The 10,429-nt window shown below is 37.3% G+C and overlaps 1 protein-coding gene across 1 annotated transcript; it reads left to right on the forward strand.

The window, feature by feature from the left end:
• Positions 1-4,072: 4,072 nt before the first annotated feature.
• LOC139730946 (MIF4G domain-containing protein B-like) lies at positions 4,073-8,638 on the forward strand. Its single transcript, XM_071641828.1, has 5 exons — positions 4,073-4,378; positions 5,812-6,081; positions 6,414-6,566; positions 6,812-6,865; positions 8,216-8,638. The coding sequence occupies exons 1-5, from the start codon at positions 4,175-4,177 to the stop codon at positions 8,414-8,416; spliced, it is 882 nt and encodes a 293-aa protein (XP_071497929.1). The 5' UTR covers positions 4,073-4,174; the 3' UTR covers positions 8,417-8,638.
• Positions 8,639-10,429: the final 1,791 nt, after the last annotated feature.

A 10,429-nucleotide genomic window follows, 5' to 3' on the forward strand; every position in this document is an offset into this window, starting at 1 on the left:
CCAAACCGTATGTATGTCACGTGTAGCAATGTTCTTGCGAAGCGCCTAGCGAGATGCGCACGTGTGTAAGTACCATTGGTACCATCGATATTGATGGTACCGTCGCAATCTCACCCATTCAGCAGACTGGGCCTACTGGCGCATTGCTTATCGAACCTCACACATAACAAGCCGACAGCATGCATTAGCAAAAATTGACAAACAAACAAACAAACAAACAAACAAACAAACAAACAAACAAACAAACAAACAGACAAACAAAAACAGAACAAAAACCGGAGAACTACCAAGCATAGTATGCGCTTTCATATATTTCATATCCTATATCTTCAGGAAATTGGAGCGACAAGCCCCATAGGCCTACTACCGTACTCCGCCACTATCAAAAAAAAAAAAAAAAAAAAAAAACAGTTCCAGAGATGGTGTAAGTTTTTCTGCCTGCTTGTCATATAGAAACATTTAATGCAATGACACCATCCATCTTCTTATCCATACTTGTGATTGAGAACAATCTCTGACTTCTTTTGTAACTGAATTCAACTGTCAACTTTTTGTTTTATTTTGTGTGACGTCTGAAGACCTCGGATCTTTTGTTTCTCTGGTGTGAGGCCTACTCTGATTATAAAAACCAACGTGAACATAGATAGTACACCTCAATAGACTTATATCTAAATTTAAAAAAAAATTATATATATATGTATGTATATATATATATATATATATATAAATTTGAAATTGATGAATTTGATAAATGCATGTCAGATGTACATTGCCTATACTTTCTTTCTCACTTGGCAATGATGGTGCTGCTGATGACTGTAAGAATGAAAGTTCAAACGTTTTCCCTGAACCTCCTAAACAAGGAAATTATTTGTCCTTTAACTGGTCTATTGAAAAAGCAAGCAATTTTAAATCAAAATTAGACAATCATGTAAAGAACATATTAGATGATCTTGGCAATGCAGAAGGTACCATTACTCAAGCCAGTATAGATGGTTTATGTTCTCTTCTTTCAGATTCTTTTATTAACGCCGCCATAGGGGCCGATATCTGTAAAAAGAAAGCTGAACATCCCTGCCTTTTAAAAAGTCTCACAACCAGGAAAACAAACCCTGGTTTGATCATGAATGTAAACAAGCAGGGACATAATATATTTTCAAAATAAAAATAGACTGAAGCATAAAAGAAAAGGTACGCAAGGTCAAGAGAGAGAAGACATTAATGTGGATATTGCTAAAGCATCAGCAGTATATAAGAAGTTGCTTAGGAAAAAGAGGAATTTGTTTAATAGATCTCTTCATAATAGTCTCAGAATATCAAAAAAAAATCCCATAATACAGCCTCAGGAATTCTGGAAAATTTTGAGAAGTGACTCAAAAAAGACAAAAACCAGTAAGGTTTCTCTACTTGATTTTGTGCATCACTTCCAGGGCTTGAATGCAATTCAGCCTATATCATATCCTAGAGAGAATGTATAAACCAAGCATGAAACAGAAGCAGATTTAACAATTGATGATGAATTGAATGCACCCATCACTACTGAGGAGGTTCTTACCATGATAAAAAATTGAAAAATAATGAGGCATGTGGTACAGACCAAATTAGAAATTAGTTTTTAAAAAATTCATCGGTTATGGCTATTGAAGTAATAACCATTTTTTTTTACATTGTGTTAAGAAGTGGAAAAGTGCCCCATGACTGGAGTGTTGGTCTAATTGTTCCTATTTTCAAAAATAAAGGTTCAGATACGGATCCAGATAATTACCGCGGTAAAACCCTCCTAAGCTGCCTAGGGAAAATATTTACTTCAATATTGAATCGGAGGATTACACTGTTTTTTTTTTCAAGATAAGTCAGAGCTCGGTGAGGAACAGGCAGGGTTTCGAGGGGTTCGCAATTACCCCATTTTTAAGTGTGAAAATGATACCGTTGATGTTGTCCATGATTTTGTATATCTAGGAGTGAAGCTTAATTACAATGGGAGTCTCAACAAGGCAATTTCTAGGCAGGTGATCCAAGCTAGGAAAGCCCTTTTCTCGCTATATCATTTAAATCACAAAGGCTAAGTTTACCGCTAGATATTCAATGTGAGTTATTTGACCATTTATAGTTCTTCCAGTACTTATGTATGTGAGGTATCGATGGGACTTTGAAAATTTGAGTCAAATTGAAATTTTTCATCGGAAATTCTTAAGATCCATCCTTAAGAATTTGTATGGTTTATGGTAAGACAGGCCGTATATGATATATTGAAGTTCATATTAAGTGTAGAATGATAGGTTTTTGGTTAAGTTAAAGGGAAGTCATTGTAAATATACATTCAGACTATATGATATTTTAAGGTCAATTGAAAATCGCAACAACACCCCCATGTTGTCAAAATGGCTGTCATACATTTATTTTGAATAATGCTGGTCTATCATAGGACATGTGATGGCAGCGACAAGGAGAAGGGCACAGTGATACCTGGATCATTAATGCTCTCAAGCTTAGATTAACTAATATTGCTATGAAACAGGATATTATGTCAAAAATATGGTCTAATAGCGTTTGTATTAATTATCGAATTTTCAAGACAGATATAGTTGTTCGAAATTTATTTGTTAACACTTAGCAGACGGGATGCAATTTTGCTATGTCGTTTCAGGTGTAGATCATACCGTAATACCAATCGATAATGGGAGGTTTATACAATGTAGAGGACAGTGATATTGAATGCCCATGTTGTGATTTAAAAGTTAGAGGGGATGAATTTCACTACATTTTTGTTTGCCCTTTTTTATGGAAGACAAGGCAGAAACATTTAGGTAGTCAATTGCCCAAAGGCAACCCCAGTACATTGCATATGGAAAGTATATTTAACAGATTCAGTTTTAAGCATTTAAAGAATCTTGTGCGTTTCATAAAGATTATAATCTAGCATTTTGATTTGATTCCAAAGGCAAACAGGCTTAGTCCTGATCCTGTATATAACGTGTATTTTAAAAGCGTATCTATAGTTACTCGTAGTGGTTATAGACAAACCAAACCACGTGATATCCTAGATCTGTAGCCATCATTTTGTACGTTCAGTATAGTTTATAGCCTATACAGTATTTTATTTGTGCTTGCCAGTTTTTTTATTACAGTATTATATTATGTGTATTGTCATTATGTATATATCAGCCCTCAGTCGTATATTATTTTTGAACATGTGTTGTACTCTCATACCCCGGAAAGGGGTTGATATGACAGAGATAATAGAATATCAAAATATCAAAATATCAAATAGACTTGAAGCCCACCAAGATTTTCCAATTTTCAGATCATCAAATCCAAAGCAGAATCATTGACTGGATTCAGTTGACGATGGCACAACATTTTACATGTACATAACATGGTACATATTCGGACCCTTGTTAGTGTCCCGACAATCTAGATTTGGCCATAAATACTTGGGTTTGTTTATTGTTTATTTCATTTCCGTCACAATCAATCAAGCATATACAAATATGAAAAATAATAATACAATACTCAGAGCGGCTGGATAAGCCTCACTCAGTAAATATTGCCATCATGGCTTACTGTTTTTCAGGAGGGTCCAGTTACATTTACAAATCATTTTACTGCTCAAACTACTAATTACACAATTACAAACGAACAAATCAAAAATATATCAAATTCATCACTAATATAAACACATAGGCCTACAATGCTTTTGTACAAGAAAATGGGGCCTGGATGATATATATACTCGATATTAGGGATCACAGAAGTGTTTCTTGAGATATCCGCGTCCTGACTGGTCAGAATTCACGTTGCTAAAAAAAACAAAAAACAAAAAAAAACAAAAAAACAAAAAAAAACAAAAACGGAGGGGGAAGTCTGGGCCGAGTCACTTTTAGGCCGATGAGATACATGCGGCCTGTCCTGCACCCGTAAACACAGGGCGCGATCGAGCAAGGCATGCGATGAAAAAGCCGTAGGTACCAGCTGGTAGGTACACGTTACACTTTACTGGCTGGGTATGGGCATGCATGCAGTACATGTGAGTGTTTGCGTCAATGGTGTGGCCGTCAATTAGGGAGGAAAACAAGTAACAGCAGTCGTATTAGGACTTGATGGTACAAATTCACTGATCTTATTCTTGTTAAGCTACGTACTCTTCAGGCAGTTGTGGCCTTATTGCATTGTCATGGCCTCAGCCAGGCATTTGAATAAAGACGTCAGTTTGCGTTCCGCTACGAGTCGTCAAAAACATCACCAACCTCTATCCCACGAGCGAGGTGGTTTGGGCGCCACCACCACAGACTTCAGTCCCGTCAACCCCGGGAGCGCAGGGGACAGCGATGCCTCGCGCCAGTATGAGAAAGAGCAGCTGATTATCACTCTGGGCGAGGTGAGGTTTATGAGATTCTCACCATTTCGGAAGTTGTAACATTAGTCAGTGTGGCACTGTAGTACTCGTCTAGATCTACTCTGCATATCACTGACTTTGACAAGATCGAACTAGGTAGCAGCTATCTAGAAAAATGTCTGATAAAGAAAGTTTGTAGAAAAATACATTACACTTGTACATCATACATGCTAACGTTATATTGTCATGACGGATGTTTTGAAGCTTATCTTTTTGTTCAGTTTGTTAAGTTTACAGAGATGACAAGTTTCTCAAGTGGCTGGGAGTGTAACTTACTGTAAGCAAAGCAAACGAAGGGGACGGGATATAGCAGGATGCCCCCCCCTTCTTATTTACTATTAGGAGTAGAAAGTAACAATACCAATACAATAGTAATACTGGCATAATATAGCCATTATAGGGGTTCTAAATTTTACAATTTGGCACACATTTTCATATAATTCAATTTTGCTGCATAATTTTCATCTTTTCATGATGGAGGATTGTCCTGCAAGACATCAACTTGAGCATCCTTTTTTTTTTTTTTTTTTTTTTTGGGGGGGGGGGGGGGGGGGGTGCAAATTTTGGCCAAGGCCACAACTGCACAAGGCCCATGCCCAAGGGTGAATGAGTACCTAGTAGAATGTATAAACTATGACTGACGTCAATTTGACCAAAAAATAAATAAATAAATAAATAAATAAACAAATAAATAAATAAAATAAGATGAAGTAAGATGAAATAAATAAAAAAGAGACTTGGTGCATTAATAATCACTCCTGAGTGATAAATTCCACTAAAACCAAAACAACAACAGGAACAACATGACTTCCCCTACTGTAGTAGATAGTAGAATTTTAGAGACCTATATGGATGATTTATTCAGAAAAAAATAAATAGCTGTGAGATACAGCCATTTAGTGATTTACTAGTAGGCATCACGATATACTTTGGATATTGCATTTCTCCGTTCAGTACTGTGCTCCACAAATGCGAATGTAACCACTCGCAAAAAAAAAAAAAAAAAAAAAAAGTTGTAACAGAAGAAAGTTGATCTTACTCAGTTTAGGATAAGGAGGCTTCTCATCCAATGCTTTTTAATTGATCTACCATTACAGCAGGAGCCAAAGTTCATATAGACAGCAAAACTTAATCACATTTGAAATGAACTTCATTATGAAATTAAAAAGTTGATACTTCTGTTACATTGACGTCGTGCAGTTTGCTGACCCAACAGTTTATGCTTGTGGACTCAATGAATCCAGTTAGCAGTAGACATTACATTAGTAAAGTTTGAAGAAAATTGGGCAATTCGTTCAAAAGTTATGAATTTATCCAGAGCCTTCTGCACCAAATCACACTGCTGTCACTGTGGTTTGATATTGATCCGAGGAAACACCCTAGATTTGTATTGTGTTTTTATCATTTCTCCCCAGCAATTCTATCAAAATGTTATGGTACTCGCCCTGCAAGCAGCCCGGAGCACAAATGAGGCTTCTTTCAAGGACATTGTCGATGGCATATGCAAGGACACGACAAATTACATCTCAAAGGAAGCTCAAATAACAGCTTTCGCCCTCCTCATGTACCACTATGGCCTCGATGACGTCAACAATGCGGAAAACTCTGCCAGACTTTGTGCTTCACTGGCCCACCTGGAAGTCAATGGGACCAAGTTTCGCAGTCCACTTCTAAAGGAACTTGAGGTAAGTTCTCTGCAAGCAAACTTTTGTTTTTGTACATTTGTTTGACTGTACTTCTTTCTTGTGAAGCAAGTTTGCTTTTCGTTTTTATTCTGACACATGCTAGAGCAATAACACCTTTTGTACATAAAGTGTATCAATCTTGGAGCTCATGTTTTTTGAAGTTTGACACATAGTTTGCATGACAGCAGTGTTTTCCAATTTACAGTCTGTTGTTCAGTAATCATCACATACCAAAGTCACACATGGGCAGCTCAGAGTTAGAAATGTGTCAATAATGCCTGACTGTTTAATTCACCCCTCCCTCCCCATCCAAAACATTTTATGGACTGCAGAAGGACTTCACAACAAGGGCATCCTGGAAGGGTACTGACCCCAACCGATGGCTTGCATTTTGCTGTTATCTGTGCAGCCTTTTCAGGCACCTGAAAATTGGAGGAGAGTTCATCACTTTGCTCATCGAACCAGTCTTCACATGTCTGGAGAGTGTGAGTGTATCTTCTCTCAAGTCCATTTTGTGATCTGCTCATTATCACACATTTTGTCTCTCGGCCAGACAGTTTATGATTTAAGGTGATTCAACTTTGATGCTTTGGACAGTCAGTATACCATTTTTAATTGAAAGTACACTGTATCTTGAAATATTGCAATGCTTTTAAAGCTGATGTAAGATGAAGCAAACTTCCCTGGCACTCATTTCTTTTGTCCCTGCATATACATTTTCTTTACACAGATTCTCTCAGACTCTGACGCCAGTGATGAAGAAATAAAGTGTGCGTGTAATCAGGTAAGCCTTCTGTCGCTCTAAGAATGCATCTCCTCGAAGAATCACATTCTGATGTGGCACAGTCCCACAGAGATATCACTTCAATGTTTAAAATGAAAGAAAGCAAAACAATATACAGTCAACCTTGCTTAAGTCGACCTTGCATAAGTCATATACATGTAATTGCCTAAGTTGAAGGTCTTTTCAGGCCTTTTCTCTCTATATTCTATTGAATTGAATCCCTCATAAGTCAAATTTACTCTAAGTCGAAGCTATTTCTTCAGTCCAAATAGATTCAACTTAGGCAAGGATGACTGTTTATGCATTCAAAGAAAATGTTGAGTTTTGGATAAATGAAACCTTTTACTGTTACCAATGGTAGTTTGTGGCGTGTTTTGTGACTGCATGAGGTATTTCCTGTGCATATATTTGATGGCTATGAAAACACGTAAAGGATGCTATCAAAATCATAAAACTGTTGTATAGTTGGCTTGAAGCAGACAGTGATAGTAGGGTCAATATGCCATTTTTGCATACCAGAACCTGGGGGTGGGGAGAAGTAGGTTGTTTATTCTTTGCATGATCAATTATTGTCTTTTGCTGTTTACCAATACATAATGGACATGTGCTGTTTAGTTCAGAGTGATAATTTGAAATTATGACATGAATATATAAAAGGAAGAAGTAGTCTGCCTAAGTTGGTGCCTACCCCAAGATTGTAGGTTCCTTATACATATATGTGCACAAATATATGTTTTTCTTATTTGATATACAGTACATGGTGACTGAATTGAAAATGATTAACCTTGAATATTGTAAATTGTCATTCATTGTATTCTTTTTTTATTTAAACTGTGTATTGGTCATTTTGCCTCTGACTAAAATTCTGCTAGGATCAACAGCTCAGACCCCATTTGATTCCTTTTCATATTTGATTACAATTTGTACATGTCATGAACAATTTGTTTTAGATGTTTTCTTCACACTGACATCAAATTATTTTCGTTTATTTCCCCTTTCCATGTGAATTCACATTTACAACATCTTTCATGACAAGATACAAATTCCATATTTTGATAAACCACGTGTTTGTGTTTGATATTGACATCACATTGCTGTTACAGTGCACTCCCATTATAACGAACACGGTTATAATGAAATTCCGGTTACAATGAAATAAAAATTCAGGCCGCAACATTACCCACACTGTGTATTCTTATTGTTTATTTGTTCGGTTATAACTAAATTTTGATATAACGAAAGAAGACTGCCAGTCCTGAGGACTTCGTTATAACGGGAGTCCACTGTAGTAGTCATAGAAAGAAGCCATAATGTTTGTCCTTTTGTAATTTTTCATATCAATGATGTCAGCTGAAGGAGCTTGGCTCCATCCTGGATGGCCTCAAGCAGATTCAGATGGAGGTGCTCCTCAAAGTGATCAAGGAGAAACTCCTGGGATCCCAGACCTCCCACTTCTCTCGCCTCCTCCTCTTGGAGCTAGTGGAGCTAAGAGCAGGCGGTTGGCGGCTCAACGACACGCAGAGGCAGTATTACTCTGAGGTCTTTTGCTAACAATCAGAGAAGAGACAGTTGGTGGACACAGTCTGACCTTTCATTTTGCATGGAGGTATATTTTGTCTGGTGGAGCAAAAACAACCACAAAAGACAACGTCAACACAAAAAACAGCAATGATAGCAAAAGCAAGACCAGACTGCTTCTTTGTTTTCTGTATTCTTTTTTTTGTGTGTTGATGCAGCTGTTATAATTGGAAAAAAGGAGGCAGCAGAGTGAAGCTGGAGAATTGTGTTATCATGTTATGCCTTGGATGGCTGATACATTGTAGTAGTACTAATGAGGTCTATAGGTGTGACAGAATACTTGCCAAATATTCTTTTCCCCCACCCATTCCCCCCCCCCCCCCACCCCCCCCCCCAAAAAAAAAAAAAATGGAGAAAGGAAAAAAAAAGTAGCATTTATTGGTACCTGTCAAATGAGAAATTTGTGACTCTGGAATTCCCAACAACAGTTGGACTGGGACCTAAGAGAGAGAGAGGGAAAAAAATTGTTTTCAGTGTATATAATCTCTTTCCATTCAGATTATTGTTGATGGAACCATTAAGCCAAATGATGGAGACAAATCATTCAAGGAAACAGTATGATGCTTTAGGATATGCACATCAAAATTGTTTTTAAGAGGTACCATATGTTCATTCGCAGATGATGTTGATATGTGTATAACAAATGCTACCATCGTGCTGTCTATGAGTCAAAACCAGGCAATGTTCAGGGCTGGTGCCACGTTTGTAAAAGTGGGGAGCCCAGTCTATATTTCTAATGCCACTTCCAGGTTTCATCAGCTGACAAAAAAACAAAGGGCCTTCCGCGCAATTTTTTGATGCGACTTCCGGGTTTCTGCAGCTGACAAGCAAAAAGAAAAAGAAAAAAGAAAAGGCCTTCAGTGCAATTTTCTGAAATTTTGGTACAACTTCCCAGGTTAATCAGCTGACAAGCAAAAACCAAAAATTAATGGTGAACTACATTTTTCTGGTGCCTCTTCTGGAGTGAAAAAAAAAAGGGCGGGACCCAAAGTGGTTAGACCCTATGTATTCCTATGTACACTATGCAAAAAAAGTGGGGGCTTTCTTGTAATGTCTGCCAGAGTAAGTACATTGTAATCTCATTTGCATAAAAACAAAACAAAAAAAAAATAGTAATAAACAACTGACATACAAGAAATGTTCATGTGGAAAGTCCCACTCTTGTATAGAGATGCTTTGAAGCTCATTTCCTGGGATGTGTTTATAATCATGTTGTTGGCATATCGGTGCATTGTACATGTGCAATTGTTATAGATACATGTACAATGTACCCCATACTTTGTATTTTCTTTAATATGGGAGATTTTCAAGGCACTGTTGCAAATTCATTAAAAATTCATGAGAGGACAAGAACATGTATGTCATAGTATCGTGTCATAATGGTCATAACAAAAATATTCTGTACAGCAAAAAAACTGGATTTCCTCTGCTCTTAATCAGTCAAACATTTGCAAAAGGTGAGATTTTTATGTCCTGTCACAAGTTTTGACTGATGTGCAGTTTATTAAGATTGACACTTTGTTGAATGTAGCTCTACTTTTCATGTATTGTATACATTTCATGAGTAGGAGCCACTGAGAAAGGGGGGGGGGGTGGCTGTGATAAGAAAACAGACAAAAAACAAAGAAATCAAAAAAAACAGAAAGATGTCAACTTCTCTACATTGTTCCCGTGAAATGAGAGGGAAGCGAGCATTGACCTTTGACCAACTAACCACAAACACCGCCCCCTCATGCCAGAGGGCCCCCCCCCCCAACTGTAAAATGTTCTACGGCTCCCAATACAGTATGCGCCAAGTTGTTACCGTTTTCCTCTTTTGCCAGGTTTCCATTCTTTTTATACTCTCATGTAAATAATAGTCATTGTGTTTTGTAAAAAAAAAAAAAGTTATTCTATTATTGCAATAAAGTTCTTTGAGGTTCATTTTTGTGATGTGTTGTCTTTGTCTTGTATGGGGCAGTAGTTGCCCCCCCCCCCCCCTCCCAA

This window comes from Diadema antillarum, unplaced genomic scaffold (genome assembly GCF_040938485.1).
Source record: "Diadema antillarum isolate AM-2024a unplaced genomic scaffold, OU_Dant_1.0 seq00000345_RagTag, whole genome shotgun sequence".
Taxonomy (NCBI): Eukaryota; Metazoa; Echinodermata; class Echinoidea; order Diadematoida; family Diadematidae; genus Diadema; species Diadema antillarum.

Coding starts and splice junctions, on each gene's coding strand:
- LOC139730946 (XM_071641828.1), top strand. CDS start 4,175: ATGGCCTCAGCCAGGCATTTGAATAAAGACGTCAGTTTGCGTTCCGCT. Junction 4,379..5,811: donor TGATTATCACTCTGGGCGAG/GTGAGGTTTATG, acceptor ATTTCTCCCCAG/CAATTCTATCAAAATGTTAT. Junction 6,866..8,215: donor TAAAGTGTGCGTGTAATCAG/GTAAGCCTTCTG, acceptor CAATGATGTCAG/CTGAAGGAGCTTGGCTCCAT.